The sequence below is a fragment of the Strix uralensis genome, chromosome 4 (assembly GCF_047716275.1).
Source record: "Strix uralensis isolate ZFMK-TIS-50842 chromosome 4, bStrUra1, whole genome shotgun sequence".
NCBI classification, from domain to species: domain Eukaryota; kingdom Metazoa; phylum Chordata; class Aves; order Strigiformes; family Strigidae; genus Strix; species Strix uralensis.
In genome coordinates this window covers 122,352,472-122,371,842 of record NC_133975.1, presented here as the reverse complement: position 1 = coordinate 122,371,842, position 19,371 = coordinate 122,352,472, and the positions used below count along the sequence as shown (strand labels likewise).

The window sequence follows — 19,371 nt, the reverse complement described above, 5'->3', positions numbered from 1 at the left end:
GAAGATTTCATTTAGGTCCTCAACTGTTTCTTTTTTTCAGCTCCTCCTTTCTATAGGGGCTAAGCTGCACACAGGCATCCCTGCACAATTACTCAAGCATCCTCACAGAAAATATTTTCCACAAAGCGGCTATAAAAGCTTTTCCCCAACAATTTTTCCAAACAAAGAGGTTAAGAAACAACCGACCCTTCCAGTAAACACTGCAGGAGGCTCCACCAAAGTAGCAGCAAATTCTTCCACCTATTGACTCAAGCAGTCCCCTGATTTCAACACTTTCTTTTCTTTCCCCTTTCATAATGATATGAATATGAAAATACACTTCCAGAAAATAAGCAAACCTTAGAATAAATGAAACAGCTGCTTCAAAAGCAAAGTGCACCAGAGGTGACACGCTCAAGGCTGTTTCCCCATAAAAGCTCCATGAAGCCAGCTTTGTGTATTAGCCTGCTAGCTCAACCTTGACATGTTACCAAGGTGCTCAGAAAAATAACCTCCCTCGGGGAAAAAAAAAACCAAAACATAAATATATATGTAAGTACAAATGCCCACTTCAGGGTCACTTGATTAAAATGAATTTTAAAATATATGCTGTTTTCAAAGCACTTCTCTAAACAGTCCTTTCTGTTCTCTCTTCCACCTATTATTAGATTATAGCAGCCAGAGCTTGGATAAGAGGAAAATTGGTTTGCTCCTGACCTAAACAGCAAGTTACCTCCATCAAAGCATTGCTCCCCTAACACAAAGATGGCTTTACCCCCAGAAAAACCTTCTGTGTCAAATCAGCTTTTTGAGACCACCTCTCTGAAGCAAGAAGATACTAAAATAGCTTCTTATAATGGATCAGATCCCAACTTAACGGGCCTCAAGGGTCATCTTCATTTTTACAGTGGAAGTGAGCTTTCAAGACAAAGGGGAGGGGGAAGAGAAAAGCAGTTTGAGGGAGTCCCTCTTATTTTTTTGTGTATAAAAGCTGGTTTGCATAGTAGAAACCCACTGATTTCAAATTTAGTTTCTCTGACTGCTAAATAGATCTATAAGGGATGTCTACCAAAAATTGTAGTGTTAAAATGTGTCACAATCATTCATGATGCTGAGCCAGACTCTAAATTCACTTGGAAATGAAGCGGAAATGCTCATGAAAGTACCAACAAGGACAAAGATTACTCAAATATATCCCTTCATAACAGCAAAAACTAAGTGCAGGCAGATCCCAGTTGCATGCACACACTTCGAAGTACATAAAAGAAAGGTTTGGTATTATACTATTTATTCTTTTTATACTTCTTGCCCTCCTGTGTTTCGGGACCAATCTGAAGTGACAGGTTTATATTCTCAGCTCTGAAGTTCATCCTAGTACTCTTCGGGGATGAGCACTGCAGAAAAGGAGCATACTACAGAGCCAGCATGGTTCCTGCCTTAAGGATCTACTTAATTGCATCTTCCCTGGGTCTCTTTATCCAGTTCTCATACAAAAGGCATGCTCACCTGTAGAGAGAGCAATGTGCAGTGCAGGAAATCATCCAGATACAAGGGCCTGCAGTGAGGGGAGGATTCAAGAAAACACAGGAACCTGTAAATCTTTAAGTAACTTTGGCCTGTAACTAGGGAGCAAAGCAGCAATATCTGCACTGCACTCTAATGCTTTTATTTGCTTATGAAAATGAATTACTAGAATTAAGTGCAATAACATTAATTTCAGGCCCACTCAGGATCACACCCTCTGTGGCAGTTATTCAACACTATGGCCAGATTTCTGGTGGTCAGTTCCAACTGCAGCAGTACCAGCCACTAGTAACACTTGCACAAAGCAAAGAAACACAAGATAAGGTATTTAGAGGAGAATGAATGAAGAAAAGGAAGAATAAGACAGGTCTGAAAGAATAAGAACAGGTCTGGGGGGGAAAGAGAAAGCTAAAAGGAATAGCAATAGGGGGGGGAGAGAGAAAAAAACACAAAAAAGGAAAGAAAACACAAATACAGCAATTCCAGAAAAGTCACCTCAAGCTCAGGGCATCTCTGCCCTGACCAATTTTAGACTTCTTTAAAGAGAGCTAAGATGGCACATCCATCCTGTGATGGGGGTGACCCTTCCTGCTAGAACCAGAGACTTTTAGTAACTCCTTTTTTTTCCCCTTTTTGTGTATTTCTTCTTTAATGTCACAGAAAGATACAGAGTAAGAAAAAAAACTACCAGTGCAAGTTATCAAGGATATAAGGATTTGTACATAAGACATTCATACAGACATTGAATATTGGATAGAGGCTCCATTTTAATGAGGATGTTGATAGAAAATGAGGATAGGTTTGTATTTGAGTTCAATTTCTGCAAATAAAAATAAAAGATACACAAACATCACAATACTTGCACATTATTAACATTCTTTTCAGTTCCTGAAGACAGCCTAAATCATGCAAACCACTGAAGTATCTCATTAAATTAACTGACTCTAATCTGGTGAGTTTTGTACACTGGGGGTTAAGACTCTGCTGAACTTTCCAAATTCATATTTCTGCAGGAACCAGGAGGTCAGCAGGAATTGCTGAAGGAAACCCTATTAAAATCAAAGGTGTTTGGGAAAAGAAGATGGCATATACACCCTGGATATGCCATTAAAAGATAAAGAATTTTAAAATAAATAAACAAGCAAATAATTTGTAAAAGCCCTAGAAACAGGTGGCATAAGGTCAGAGGTCCACCCACCCAGGACAACAATTTTAACCTTAACTGGCAAGGCTGGGAGAGAGATTCATAGAAATTTTTTATATGTCAGCCTATAGTGGAAGTCAGGGAAAGGAGAGGCTACAAAAGCAAACATCTGCAAGCTAGAATTAATTTGCTCCAGCTTTTAAGGGCAAACCCAGTGGATGGATGCCAAAGCATAAAAACAAAAATCATATCACAGTTTTATGCCCACATAAAGAATTTTAAGGGAGACAAACTGCAGAAAGGCAGATTTCTGAACACCATGAGAGGGGGAAAAGTACTCTGTGTGGAGGACAATGGCTATGTGAAGAACTCTGGGGCAAAACCCCATACAGGTTTAGAAACATCTGATGAGACCACTAGAGAACCACAGATCCATATAGTACACTCAAGTATCAGTAATTTGTTGGAGCCCTGAACCAGACCTCTAGTCCTTGATATCTTTGACTCTTATGAAAGTAAAATCTAGATGCATATTTAACAATTCTGACCTAAACACTGAAAAATCTCAGAAACTGAGGGATGTACATCCTGGCTGGTACCAGCCCTTCCTCCTCTTGCAGCCCTCCTCCTCCATTGCTACTGTCCACCCCTTTTCACACCTAAGAGTCACAAGGAGAGACCTTCTGCCCCATTGCCATGTGGCAGTTGCTGTTCCCATGCTGTGACTTTCTCCAGTAGTGCTGGCCCCACATGCCCACTTTGTGCGGACTCGTGATTTCCAGACTTCCCCCCACGTACTGAACCAGCTAGGGTTGAGAAGAACAAGACAAGGAAGTCACAGCAACCAAAATAATGGGTTAGCTTCAGGACTGGTCAAGATAGCGCAGAACATCAAGCATATGTCAGTGCCAGAAAGCAAGTCTGGAAAAGTAAGAGTCAAACCAAAAAGCTGCAAAATCCAAATTTCAAAGCAACTCTCTGACAGCAAGACATGAATGTGAGACTGATGGCCAGAGATAAGCTAGCAGTTTTGTCTAATACAGCCCATACATTTTGGATATGCTGAACTGAATGCAGCTACAGCAAAGCCACACGTCAATGAACACAAAACTCCAAGACCAGTGAGGCATGCATGGTCCCAGAAGAAATCACGTCCAAGTCTGAATTTGTAGAGAAAAGAGCTAGTGATAACAGAGAGAATGACACAATCCTACACAATTTTAGACAGAAACAGTCAGGAGACAGAGACAGTCAGGTCTCACATTGATTATTACACCTTAATCAAAAGAGATGGAAAGGCTATCAACTCTGAGACCAGAGAAAGGGGAAGGACCATCACACACTTAAAGAATCAGATATTTGAATTCTGTTCCTAAGACTATCATGGACCTCTACTACATGCTTTAGATAATGAATACAAAAATTACTATATATATATATATATACACATATCTATTTATCTCAGAAAGTTGGTCATTCATCTTTCAGTGGAGTGAAGGGTGCCAAATACTCTACACAGTTTAATTTGGGGAAGACATGTAGACAGAAAAGACTCCACTAATTCACTAAGTAATGACTAACTCCATGGCATTTTGGATGCTGAGGAAATTAAGACCCTGACCCAGCCAAGTATGTTAGCCCTGGCATAACTGTAACATATGGTACCTTCTTTGAAATCAGTGGATGTGCAGTGTTCATGCGCTTATAGGGATGCTTTGTTAGCATTTGATATTATATAGTTGTCAAGTTTCAAATTAGACAGAATGAGAAGGAAAAAATAGAAGGGATTAATTAAAAAGCATGTAAAATTTTAGAATACATGTGCTCAAGCCTTTTTTAATAAAATAAACTCTGCCTTTATCTGTCTGTATTTTGAGAAAGTGCTGGCACAATACTGGAATTCATTCTAAAAATGCTGGTCATATTCTGTGTTACAGCAGTATCATAATCCCTAAATGAACAAGCAATTTGGTCTTTAGCAATAAATGTCATTATATCAAATTTGAACGGACACTAAATATTCCCTGGAAACGCACATCCTTGACAGGCATCGTGCAGCCAGGAAGTTAATTTTGTCCACAAAATGGCATATAACAGCAGGTTAATTAAGTAACTATGTTTAGACATCCACCATTCTGAATTAAGATTTCTCAGCAAGAAATTAGAAAGAATTCACATTCAGTTGAATAAAGACCATTTTCCAATGAAATCACTTATTTTTCAACTACAGTGTAAATCAAATTACAAAAGTCCTAGTTCAGAGCCAATATTTTTCATGGATTTAATTGTAACTGACAGATATATAACCCTTGCTAAATTGGTTTACTGTGGGTAGTTCTTACAAGCCTTTCATATACTGCCACTACCAATGGATGGCAAATTTATATGCAAAATTGCCATGCTAGCATAGGCCATCTAGCTCCCCTGGGAAAACCTAAAACAAAAAAAAAAAAAAAAAAAAAAATCACTTCTGTATTGTACTCTATTAAAGAAGAATTGATTCTCTACTCCCAGAAGACATGAAGAAAACTATTTCATTTTTAAAGGTGAAAACAAAGTAGAAGAATTTATGTATTTTTTATCTAATTTTTCCACGTTTTTGTTTAAGCAGTTCAAGGCATTTCAGCAGGGATGCATGTACCTTGGGTGATACAGAACTACATACATTGATAGAAGAGTACTTAGTATGATACATGATTTATATCAGAAATAACACTCTAGTCATTAGGAAACAAGCAGCAATAAAGATGACAAAATTAAGTACCTATTTGTTATCCGTCATCAAACCATCGTAAGAACCAGTGAATGGGACATACAGCACACTTAAGAAAACCCTGCAAGATCAGTAAATCATATTAGCAGTACCTCAGCTATGGCTTGGTAAAGCATAAATGAAAGTAAATGGCTAAAACACATAAATGGAGACCAGTATGTATATACCTGTCCAAGAAACATGTCTGACAATTCAGGTTCTCTTTAAATGCTCCACTTCAATTGTCTCACATAGGAGGATTCTGTCATTCTAACATAAAAAATTGACAGGATCCTTGGAAGAGACAAGCACTTAAAGCTGCTGTTGTAAGTGATGCAGTATTATGAAGAATGAGCTGAATAGAACCCCAGAAAAAACATTTAACATTAAAAAGGCTTCCTACCATGCTAAAGAAAAATAGCAAATTAGAATGCTACACACAGCCACTGTAAAAAGGATGTCTTTTTTAATACCACAATATGATAAATTATCTTAAGTAGCACATTAATGTCAGAAATTGAGCATAATCTAACTTCTTTCCAGTGACAATATTAAATGGCTTTCAGACGTCTTTCCTACTATTCTGACATTAAATTTAATAACACCCAGAGAGACCACAAAAATGATTCAGTTACAAGAATCATACTGTACTGGATCATTGCCTTTTAAGTAGGATTCAGCTAAATGATTAGGACTCTGATGTTTTTGGTACATTCAAGAGAAAGGTATGAAATTTGCTACATAACATTTATCAGTAGTAAGCAAACTTCCTTTCGGTATCCAGTTTACATTGGTAGTGGTATTTTCCTTTGTGCATGAGAGTTTGATTATTGTCAATTATATGAAACACTGGTCCCAGGCAGACCTACAGTTCTAAATTTTTTATTTTTTAAAAAACTTTTCCTTGCTTGGTATTCCTGAATATTGACAAACTCTGCAAGCACCTGTGAGAGTGTGTAACATCTGGCACTCTTAGTAAAGAAAATTAAGCAAAAGTAAGTCTCTAACAACAAATGTATTCAGCTATAAAATCCATATAGCAATTTCACCACAGCAGCACTGTATGATATGCATGGAGATGATGATGTGGGATCAAGAACAAATTTAGATCTTGGGCTCAAATAATCAATAACAGAGTTCAAGTGCAAGAACTGGCCATCACAATCTTCACATTCCTGCCTCCTCCAGCAGTTCTCACAATGCACATTTGCTGCCTTTGCTATAGTCATGCAGCTTAAGAAAAGCCAGAATTCAAGCCTCTTGCCTTCCCTGTCCACCAAGCTCACAAGTTCAAGACAAGGCCCCACAACCAGTGACAGGACCTGTCCAATTCTACACACCACAGAAACACCCAAGATAGTCCTGATGCTGCCTATGCTCAATTCAGTCACTTCCTTAGATTGAACTGTCCCTTCATCCAGTTCAGAATAACTCTTATTCATGTGTTTAACTTTGAAACCAATGAAAAGAACTTAATGCATGGGGAAGCCCTCCACTGAATTGGTGCTTTGGCCAAAGGGAGTTTCTTTGGCAGAATAAGCCAACAGTCATGGTAGGGCAGCTTTGAAAGTGCATATCAAATAAGGAAGGTAAAATTCCAGGTACCAATGTTAGTTTGTTTGGTAAGGTCTTTTTTCCAAAGGCTTAGGCTTACTGGGGTCCAGGTCTGTACCAAAACAGCAGCAAAACACACGCTGCTGCTTCTGCATGCTGAGGTCTTAGCATCCAGCCCTTTCCTCTCTCAGACACAGCAATAGCTCCCCTCTAAGAAGGTAATTTAGAGATAAATACATGGGGGAGGAGGGGAAATCTTTACATTTCTTCAGTTATTACCATCCTCTATTAAACTTCTTTAAAGATATTACCTCAAGGAAGAAGGACGGTAAAGAAAAAAACATCAATGAGTGACTTATTTAAGCATTATAAGCCTGAAGAGGAACATGTGTTTATATCACATACTGTTAGAGGCTCTGTAAAACTAAAGGTGCTTAATCTTCTTGCCTCCTGAACAGTCAATAAAATATTTCTTTAGAAGCTCAGACTTATGATAACAAACCTAATGCTGTAACTTCCATGATGGCTGGTAAAATGGGTTACGGTCATGCCTGATTTCCTTACCTCTTATCGTTTGTGCACGCATAGTTAGAGCTCCTTTTCTTATGTACGTTACCTTGTGTTAATCAATATGAAAGTTCATCTGCCTCTTTATCCACCCAGTAACTTCAGTGTCATAGCACCTTTTTCCAAGTCTTCACAGTCAGTTTTAGCTTTGGCTGCTCTGAATATGCAGCTTCACCACCTCATCCAAGCTATTTAGGAAGACATCGAACATCATGGACCTCCATATGACACCATGGATACCTTTGCTCCAGTGTGAAATCTGCCCTCTTGTTTCCTACCAGTTATTAAACCCCTAGGGAATACACAACAGCTTCTGTTTTTTTTCAGAAACCTAGGTCAGGACATTTGTCAAAAGCTTTTTCAAGATTCAAATACACTCTACCAACCCGACCAACCCTAATCAAATGCTCACTAACTCTTCCACAGAATGCTAACGTATGTGTTCCACCTGTAAAAGGTTCATCAACTGATCCCTACTATATCACATTAATCCCTTTCTACCTTTATCATTGTTTCAACCACTTTGCCTGATTGCCTAGTCCGAAAGTCAGCCTTACGATACTATACTTCTAGATTCCCCCTGGAGCCCTTTTTGCCTTTTAGCCACAAAGTGACATCACATTTTCCACATTCTGTTCCTGTGTCTCTTATAATGTATTGAATACCAGATAAAAGACAACCTTGAGCATCAGTGGGGGGAAAAATTTTAAGAATTACCATTGCAGTGGAAATACAGAAAGCCAATCAGTGGTCATTGTAAATGTTTCAAGATGTACTTTGCCCTAAGCTTTCAGCAAATTTACAAAATAAATGGGACTACCTACAGTGTGTCATTACACATAATAATTAGTCATTGTAGTATTCAGGCCTTACTCACAATAAATGGTATTTCCACACAGTTGACATAGTCACCTCTTCAGCTTTTCATAAAGGGAGTCACATTGCTCCCATTGAAGTATCTTGGGCACTTCACAGGTTTCCAGTTTGTTACTCTATTTTTCATTCTCACACAACTTATACTCTTCTCCTTAAATTTTATCTCTTCAACCCCTTCACAGTAAGAAAAGGCATGTTTCTCTATGGTATCCTGTTCTGCTCTGAAATAAACCATTTAACAAGAAGGGAATTAAAACTTGTCAAGCTATCTGTGCTCAAAGAAATCACCCCCTTGAGAAGAATAAGGGCTGGTCCTCAATGGGTCATTCTCAGCTTAGTAAGGTGAAGTTAGGTGGGAATTAGGCAGCCCATCAGCACTGCTACATTCTTACCTGTACAGCAGAAACCAGCAAGGAACCAGTTCTCCATATCATAACTAGCCATGAAAGACAAGACAGCAGCAAGTGGGAGGTGAGGAAGGAAAAGGCTGCCCCAGCAGCTGCTTAACCCACTGTAACCATACAGTAATAATAGGGTGAGGGACACCGCTGACCTGGGGGCAATCACACAAACCAAGGAGAGCAACAGCCACAGATGCTGCGGTAGGAAAAAGTGACTCCAGAATCCATCACTGATTCTGCCCCCTATGTGTATCTCATACTTATTATTGGACGGGCTGCAAGAAAAAGCCAAGGAAAAAGATAACCAGGAGTGTAAAAAGGAGTAAAAAGGTGTTAGAAGAGAAGGGACTGAAGTTAACAGAGGACCACAGCACATCTGCCAGTGTTTGCTGATTGTTCTCTCAATTGCTATGATACTTAAAGCAGTGAGGAAGAAAGGTAATTACTTTATTCCCATCATCCTCATAATGAGATACTAGCTGACTAAATCTGGATCAGCAGAAGCTGCTGAAGAGGAAATTATACTGCACAGTGGGCTAAATGCTATCAAAAGCTACTGGACATTGCACAAAGAAGGTGAAATTATGTGTGTTTAGTACCAAAAGAACACCTATATAGGACTGACACTTTTCCTTTGACTGCAAATTATAGGAATTAGGATATATTAGATTTCATTTGTGCTGACTCATCATTTTTACAAAAAGCTATATTGCTGGAGGGATTTTTTTATGGGCAAACACTGAAATTTATAAACTAGCAAAAGAAGAATGGGTTGAGACATTTAATAGGCATTGCATATTTTAAACTGTGGATCAGAGAAGATACGTAGTTACTCTATTTTTTGTGAAGCATTAAAACTAGTAACTGTCACACCCCATCATCATTTGGATGGTCTAGATCTTAACCCAAGAACTAAAGGGCTGATTCAATTAGCAGAGAGCTCTTAGCCTCTCCAGCACAGCACAGGATTCTTTCAAACTGTGGTCAACAAGTATGCGGTGAGAAGGACACAGCTGGAACCCTGGGCCCAAACAAACAGTACCTTCAATAATGTTTCCAGCTGAGAGGCAAACAACAGAGATATCTGAGGGTCAACAGCAGCTTGTTGACCCATAAAGTCTGGAAATTCTTGGTGTAGTGTGCCAGGCAGGAGAGAAATACCACCCACGTTGCCAGCATGCTACACGTATATCCTGTGTTGGAGGAGAAGCTCACAGAGCTGAGCAGCACAGTTGCTCAAGGTCCTGCCATGCTCCCTGGCATTCTGGTAGAGCTCTTCCCTTTGAAAGCCCTTTGCTGTGCTCACTAATGAAGAAAGTAGGGAGACCACATGACCCCTACTCATATACTCTTCTGCCATCTGGGATTATGCATTTGATCTTTATTAGATTTTATTGATCTGTTTGATGACACCAGATAAACCAGAGTTTTCCACAAGGCACGAGTCACACTGGTAAGCTCCACCAGCCACCTTCAAAGCACAGGAAAAAGGCTGAAGTCTTTTGGCTACACATAGCTGCAGGCACACAAGTGTCGTGAGGTGCAAAGACAGTTTTACTGAGGTGGAGAAACAAGGAGATACAAGCATGCTTTAAAGGTCTTCCTAAGGCAAAGAGCCTCAGAAATGCCACACTCCCCATTATTCCTGGTGCCACTGCCAAGTGCTAAGCCTCACAGAGAAGAGGCAGGCACCACAAATGGGCTCTGGTAAAACACACACATAGAAAGGGTGTTCCTTAGCACACCCTCCTCCACCTGGGAATCTCTAAAGTGCTGTGCCAGGTTTGCAGTATTCTATCATTTAATACTACATCCTCTTTTCTAATACACTGGAAAAACAGAAGAAACCACCTTTTTATCTGTGAGTTTCCACCTGCTTAAAATAGCCCCGATTATTCCTTTGTTTTCCATTTAGCACAAACTCACTGACTTAAGAAATACAAAGTATTCTCTGTGAGCAATAGTGTCAGCTATAGGTATTCAGACTGACAATATCTTCATGTTAATGCTGATCTGTATGGTTACTCAAGGTGCATATTTTAGCTCTCCTGTGCACATTACATATTTCAATTCTACCTTCAAACTCTTATCTCTTGTAACCTATGTAAATAAGCATTCAGACTCTGCTGTGTGGGTGATTAAACAGTTATAAATATGAATAAAGCTCTAAATAATTGGGTTGTATTTTAATTAATTTTAAATAAAATTAGCACAAATTCTACAATTTGAAAGCTACTATATTTCCTAAGCTGGAGAGACATCTATTTCTCCCCTGCTACTTCATTTCCACACTTCTGATTTACAATGACACGTGAAGCCTCAGCAGACAGACAGCACCAGCATCAATCGCTGAGCCTTTCTGGCAACACAGACACTAGTTCTGCCAAAGGTGAAGCCTGTATGTGAGGCCTGTATTGGTTTTGGACCAATGATGTCAAAGGAAATTTTGTCTCTTACTTTAACAGAGGGAAGGACAAAACAACCTTTGCAATGTTGTTGTCAATGATGTTAACCAGCTTCAAGAAAGCTGACACTCTAGCACTGAATTTGCTCTGAGCCTGCCAACTCTTTCCAAAATCAACATGAGATAACAGCTCTCAGGCACATTCAAATGGATGTGGCTATCTTTTTATCCCAAGACCCTTCCCTTGAGCCTATCCAACCCTGTCCTGGGCTGAAATCTTCCAGCCCTGTTAAAATTCATCTAGAAAACTATTTTTAAAAATTGAAATCCAAAGTTACCTTTCCAATGCCAGGGTTGTCCTTGATTTTAGACACAGCTCTCAGAAGGCATGGTGGTGCTGGGGGAGGACAGAGCTGCAGGATGCCACTAAAGTTAGTAGCATAAATAGAGAAGTCGTGTGTGTGTGGCAGGGGCGGATGGTATTTCTTTCTCTTCGAAGACAGGTTAAGCTTCTGTGCTGCTCTGTATAAAAGTAATAGCAAGAAAGGACAATGTTACTAGGTGTTAATGGGAATCTAGACCAGACAAACAGATGCTCATTGTCATCAGTACCTGCTTAACAAATCAAGTCATTGTGTTCTAATCCGATTTCATAAGGACAAACCATCAGGAGACTAATAGAAGGAAATATGGGTAGAAAAATTACTGGCAAAATATTCAGTTAATTTCCCCCCCAACAGAGTTTCAATTATAATCTAACTCTCCCCTCTTCCTCCCAACAGCTTGACAGCTGAATCCTAAAATGCTAAAATCTCACTGACGTAATAAAAGCTAAAATAATCCCCTTGTCACTGGCAGGACCAGATGGACTTTGCTGGTGATAACATTATGAAAGTGGTTCTTTGTACCCTACAAGTTACTCAAGGCACAGGATAACACTCCAAGTCAGCTGCGCTCAAGATCCTCTCTTGTTGGCTGCACTGAAAATCCTTAGATAACAGAGAATTTCCTTCAAGACAGATTGGTTTTTCCTCCTCAATTCCATTCTTTCACATTAAAAGGGAAAGCTATTAAAAAGACATGCTTTAATGTTCTGAATGATAATGATCCTGCTTTTGAAATGCAGAATTTCAAAACATAAAAGATGAAGAAGGAAAAATTAAAAGGTACAATTAAAACTGTAACATTCTTCCTTGTGTATAAGAATAGGAACATAATCACTTTTTCTTCTATTCCCCACCAGCAACACCAAACAATATAGCAAGAAACAAAACCAGAAACTCCGGTCTGCATCAAAACCCACATAGGAAAAAAAAAATCACCCTGCAGAGTTAAGTAGAACAAATACCTGTGTTAGTGAGCACATGCTGGGCAACTGGGGGTGGCAGTGAGGGTGAAATATCAGCTCTGTCAAAGCCAAGGAGAGCTTTGCCACCTGAATAAGACATGTGCTATCTGACCCCAAGACTGTCAGTAGATAGCCCACCCTCAGATATGTATTGTAAAAGCATCCAACATGCTATCTTTTAGCATTACTTTGAATGGCTGTTAAGCCAGCAAAAATGCAAAGCGTTACACTGCCAGCATCTGTGGGCAACCTGAGACTGTGCTACTGATGCCAACAGGTCTTATGGGGACAAATCACTATTATGGTCCATGCTTGCAATATAAAGGCTTGTCACTTTGGACAAGTTAATTTACAAATATGATGACAAAAAGTCTCTTTATACAATGGCTAGTTTACATTTTCATCATGCTTTTCAGCCCAGGATCTCCAAGTATTTTTCAGCAAGATCAAACTGGCACTAGCATCTATAAAGTATTATAAGCAACAGACATATGGAGAAACTAAGGCAGCGCTTTGCTGTCATACTTAATTCAGGGTAAATCTAGACCCCTAACCTTGCCACAAACCTAGTCATCAGGCAGCCTCAGGCTGAGTCAGTTTAGTAAGCTGATCAGAGAAGGAAACTCCTTCTTTGCTTATATTTATGGTAGGTTAGAAGCAAAAATGAACACTGAGAGCAGGAGGGCTGCACAGTTTCTTCCAGCAGCACCACTGGCTTCGAATGAATTACAGTACAAAGAACTGGTTGTGTCTGAGGAGCAAAATTACTCACTTGGGTCAAGATTAGACAGCCAGCCAGTACAAGGGGGAGGACTCTCAATACAGATCTCCAAAATTCCCAGCCCTACACTCTATATTCCCATACTTGTGTGTTAAACTCCTGGATCTTTTTACTTCATCAACTTCTAGAGATGCAGACTCCCTATGTGCTTCCTTCTCCCTCTACAAATGCTGCAGCATTTAGGAAGACAAAGACTCATGTGATGAAAAAATAAGGCTCTAGTTCCAAACTCAGAGGGAGCCAGAAGCCACTGTCTTGTGAGGCACAAGTTGGACCTTTGCTCCTGAGGAAAGAAGCAGCTTTTGACTCCTGCTGCATCCTGAAACCAGCAGGAACTGGATCCCACAGCGAAGCAAAACACTGCAAGCATGGGTTTATACAGAACCTCAGGGGTTTGGTGGCAATGAGAACTGATTTAACTGCCTAAATCTCAAATCCCCTTGCTAATACTTCATTCAGAATATAAACATATGCCTGAAATAGGACACCAGGCAAACAGTTGCACAACTTCACTATGGTTGCAGCTGCACATTAAAACCGTAATGCCTCCTAAATTATATGCAGCTTTATTGTGCAGAAAAGAGTCTCTACCTGTTGGTACTGTCATTGTGGAACTCAAGACAGTCATTACCCTCTATCTCCAAGTACCAATTAAAAATTGTGATTATTATTTAATCATCTTGTTGATTAATATGAAAGATAATGTTTATTTCCTTGTTTACATGCTATGATCCCTTGTTGAAATGATAAAAACTCCTCAAGAGAATGTCTTCAAAGTGCAATCAAGATATACTTTAAATCCTGATGAAATAGTTATTCCTTCAATAGATCTGGCTGAAGGAACTCCTCTGAGAAACATATGTGAAAGAGAATGAGATACAAAGGACAAATTTACTCAGGAATTATGTATTCAAGCAACTATCTAAGCACTAACACTCAAGGAATAAATGCACCCCAAAAGGCCAAGCTAAGCAAAGTATGTAAACAAATAAACAGAAAATTCAGCCTTTTAAAAGTATAGCATCTCTTAAAATAGCTGAGTAACACAGTTTTGGACCATTTCAAAAAGCATATCTAAGATACCAAATACATTACTAGTTGTCTTATCTTCCTCACCGAGACAGAACAACTTTCAAAGTGATTTACTTCCAACAGTATTCACACACTTTCTGCATCTTCACTGTTCAAAGGACAGTGCCATATGCTAGCTAAAGCAATTAACTGCTATAGTGCTGATAAATCCTCTTCCTATGAGTCTGGAGTGCCATGATTTTACTAAGAAATTTGGCAAGGGGACTGCTGATGTCCTGTGAGATAACAGGAAACTGAAAAAGCAGAGGAACTGGAGTAGCTGTTACAGAAAATAATCAGTGCTTTGATGGGCAACAGGCCAACTGCACTAATAATGATGTATATGGTTCACATTTAAAGAGCATCTCTACTCAGGTAGCAATGCACAAAGCTTAATTACAACCTCTCTGTGTTTGAATGCAAGAATTACTTTGCCCAACATTAAAATGAGGTTGTTTCTGGAGTTGGAACATCATGGACATCTTGTACCAGCAGTATCAAACAGCTTGTTGGGTTTGGTTTTGTTTGTTGTTTTGGGTTTTTTTCTAAAAAGGAAAAGTTAGGATCTAATGGAAAGAATAGGGCAATTTAGGCAAAACTAATCACTATGAAACTGTAGACTCTGAATATGAATTTACTTGTCATCCTCAGCTCCTATAAAAAGCACAGCCAGTTCTTTAACTACTACAAAAGCCAGCTGGACAGCAGCATGCCTATGCTTTGCTTGGGCTCCTGGACTGGTCCAGACAAAGAGCACCACACAAGGTGTGATCAATCACACAAGGACTCATCAATCCTTACGTTTCTTGCGGCAGCAACAGTATACTTGGTAGCATCCCAGTGAAGCAGTCATTAGGCCAATATATAGGCTAAGGTGGTTTGCACGAGCCCAACTACATTTAAAAAAATCCAACTTCACAAAACTCCTTATTTCAGTAAAATTCATGAGAGCATGTATCTACAGTGAGCCACTTCTGAGACACTCCAAAGTGCTGTATTTTCTGCAGTCCTTATCCAACAACCCATTACCGAATTTACACCTAAGTTTCCACTTCTTTTCTTCCCCAGCATTCCTCTTCTCAGGGGGAATTTTTCCCATGAAGACAAGGAAGGCAAATCTCTCGAACTGGGCCCTTTTTGCCTAGCACCAGAAAGTCAGAAGTCAGGCTTACACCAGATCACTTTCTGTAGGAGCTTAATTGGGTGCCATGCCTATTTCCTGATTTACTTCTTTTTTTTAAATTTAATCTTACAGGAGGCCCTCACATCCATCTTCAGCATCACAGTGGGCTGTCTGACCTTCTCCAGTATCAACTTGTCTCCTCACAGGGAAAATTATGACCTGTAGGGAATACTATGCAAAATTTAAGCATTAGCGTCATTTGTTTTTCCGGGCATTTTCCACACATTTTGTCACAGCTTTGACACAGATTTTCACCTACCTTTGTTTTCCCCATTCAACCTCCACCAAGCACTCTTCTACAAAACATTCTTGCAAGGGGAACTAAACTCCACACTCTTATACCTCTGTTCCAATTAAAGCATGAGAGACACCCATGTATATTATTTTTACCTCCAGCTGTGAGATTTACTGTCTGCGTTTTGCTTAACTCTTTCCATCTTTAATAGAAGATGTCTTTTAAGATGCTCTGGAGAGTTCTTTTCTCATAGCTAGGTGTCACAGCAGAAAATAAAACTAATATATGGCACATGCAGGGGCACTCAAATACCAAATGACAAGGGACAGTCTCTAATCTGCTCTTTCCTCCACACAATTTACAGATTACTAGGTTTTCTGCCATGCATGGATGAGACCAGTGAGGAAAACCATGGACAGATCAATTACATAATGCTCAGCACCTAGGGAATAAGACTGTGCAACAACAGTAGCTACAAAGACTGCCTATTAAAAAACCCATACAATTTTTTATTTTAAATTCTGCCTATGTAGTTAACATGACTTTTCAGGTATTCTGATGTACAGAAAGCTGCTTCTAGCTTACATTCAGTGCACCCATTCTGCACATTACAGCTGTGAAACTAAACAGCACAATTTAAATCCTTAAACAGTGTTCCTTCTGGGCATAATTTCTCCATGGAAAAGAAAAGTAGATTTGAAACTTTTATAACTATGAAAAAGTATAGAGTTTTTTCTTAACACTTTATGGAGTTTATTAAGCTTCAGAAGGAACAGTGATGTGAAATATACTCTGGTACAGATACTAGAAATGGGTCAACTGAGATAGATACAGAGGATTTAACTGACACGATGGGTCTACAGACAAACCATCACAAGTCAGAAATAGAACTGGGAGTCCTGCTTCCCATTATTAAGCTTCACTGACAAAAATAATAAAAGAAAACTTCTGCACATTCATTTCAGCATGACTCATTACATATTAACAGTTTTAGTCTTATTAGCCAGCCTTATCTTTCAGTGATCACTGTCATTATTCATATTGTGAGAATGCTTAAGGGCTTCACTGAAAGGGTCAAGGCCAAAAAAGCGCACAGTCCAAGCCTTAAATAACCTGAACTTTGGCGTTTATTTGAGAGTACACTTACTCCTTTTTGTTTTGAATTTTGTTTGACCTTGACAGACATCATGAGAGCAATTTTTATCCTGATTCTGAACCCTCTGCAAAGCTTGCAGAATTCTGGATGCAGGTTTACGCTAGGAATCAATTTACTCTAAAGCAAGACTTTTCCAAACTTTCCCAGTTCCCAGCCCAACCAGGCATCACGCCTCTGTCACATAACCAATACCCCAAACTTTTCCCACTGCAAACCAGCTCCAAAGGAAGCAGTGGGAAAGTCACAGTCTGTCATTGTATCTGCAGTTCCAGTTATTGTTTCCTTAATTACTCGTCAATACAGACAACAAATAGACGGATGTCCTACAATACACCCTCCAGCAATCCATCCTGAGCCTTCCGCAACTCACAGAATAAACTTGGTTGGCATTATTACTTTTATTATTGCTATTACTGTTTGATTTGTGGTTCTAAAATTAGAGAGGTAGCACAATGAAACAGTGCAGTTGCTATCCAAAAGCCCAGGCAAACTTAAAAATAAACAAGCTATCCATTTCCACTAACAGCATTCTATTTGGAAAATAAAATCTGGTCCAGAAAGAGACATTTTTAAAGAGAAAAATGGGAATGTCTAAATCTGTCATGAAGGTTTGGAAAGGAAAGGCACTGTCTGTATTTCTATCATAAATTTTGTCCAAGGAGTCACTCAAAGTATATGTTAAATTTTGAGGTTATGGTCTGTTCTACCCCCTAGAACAAGCTTACTAGGTTCATGTGATGCATATATAGCTTCAGGAGGATATAAAACCTTTCCTCACATTACTGCCATTACACAAGTACAGCATCAAACCTTTGTTTGCTTAGCTGTTCCAGCAATGCTATTGAGAAGCACTGCCAGGAAGAACAAACAATTAATGTTACTTATTCCAGTGGTTCAACTTCCTCAATAAATAATTAGTTCCTCTGGACCACAATACACAGCCTCAAACAATAGCATTTTTATAACAGGTGATGGTAATAAAGTTTCAGTAGAAAACCATTATTCTGAAACAAAATGTCAAACCACATCTAATATTATGGGGATATTACCAAGACAACATTATGAGAGAAAGTATCCCCAGTATGAGATTAAGTTCATGCCTTGCCTCTTGCACATAGCATAATCTTGCAATTCAGGCTTGAATTTCAGCCTCTCACTTTGAGTGACCTCTTAATTTTCTCTTACTATCTCTTATTAAAATCAGCAAGGCAGAAGTAAAAATCAGCTATGTTGACATACTAGGAACATCATCTGCTCACAGCTGATCAGAGAAGACGGGTCCAAAAGGGATTTTAAGAGGTTATCTACACTTTCCCAATACTCCATGGTAGGATGAACTTACCTAATACATTCATTCCAATATATATTTGTCCAACTCGTTCTCAGAAATTTCCAGTGAAAGCAAGTTCACAGCCTCTCGAGGCAATCAATTCCAGTTTTTAACTAGTCTTACTGTTAGAAAATTCACACCTCATGTCTCTCATAAATCTGACTTGCTGGAATTTATGTTCCTTATTTTCCCTCCACCTTCCCAGCAGACATGCAGAGGAGCTTATTTCCTTCTCCTACAGCAGCTGTTACCTGCAGGAAGACCACTACCACACCCCAGTCTTCTCTTCCACAAATTAAAAAGTCCTGATCCTTCCAACCTTTCCTCACACATCAAGTTTCCTTGATTTCTGACCATCCTTGTTGGCTCTCCTCCTACTCTATTCACATCTTCATAAAGTATGGAATCGAGGCTTCATGCATCAGTGAGCAATAATCAAGATTCACCTCAATTCAGGCACCATACAGAAAGACCAAGCAAAGCCACTTTGGGGTAAACTCAAAAAGGCCTCTGGAAGATGACAAGTTAAAACAAACCTGCAGAGTACCCCTGACATCAGAAACACTTGCTCATGGTATACAGACCCAAGAGCTGATTCCTCCTCTAGCTACACATTATTATTTAAACACAAGCAACCAACCAAGTCCATCTTCAAGCATTCAAGCAATTTGTATACAGGAATCCAAGGAGTTTTCACAGCTCTTCTCTGTATTTTTTCCCCAGGTTTAAGAAACACCAAAGGGCAGATCTTCACGAGCACTGACTGTTACACTCCAACCATTTTTTCTGCTCTCCCAAACCAGCAGTTTCTGAGGCTGCTGCTACAAAATTGTCATGAGTGATGTCAGCTCCATATTCCCTTCACCTTGCAGATTCAAAACACTTTTCTGGCCAAAGAACATTGCTTCAGCAACCAGAACCAGGGTTCAGGAACTGACTTTTTTATATATATACACCAAAATAAGAGCTAGTCACTGCAGTCTACCACATACCATTTCCAGCTCTGTTCATTAATGATGTTAAACAAAGCAAGAGTAGATGAACATATTGCTGTACTTCTATACTC

General features: G+C 39.3%; 1 protein-coding gene across 3 annotated transcripts in view; it reads right to left on the bottom strand.

Moving 5' to 3' along the window:
* The window catches only part of KIF26A (kinesin family member 26A), a 102,254-nt gene that overhangs the window by 18,899 nt on the left and 63,984 nt on the right, over nucleotides 1-19,371 (bottom strand). For 2 of the 3 annotated variants that reach the window (XM_074868943.1, XM_074868941.1), the window contains one exon: nucleotides 11,540-11,723. In XM_074868943.1, coding sequence (XP_074725044.1) covers nucleotides 11,540-11,723 — 184 coding nt within the window. Of the gene's footprint in view, nucleotides 1-8,397; nucleotides 8,466-11,539; nucleotides 11,724-19,371 lie in introns of those variants that run through there. The other variant, XM_074868942.1, reaches the window with a different exon arrangement.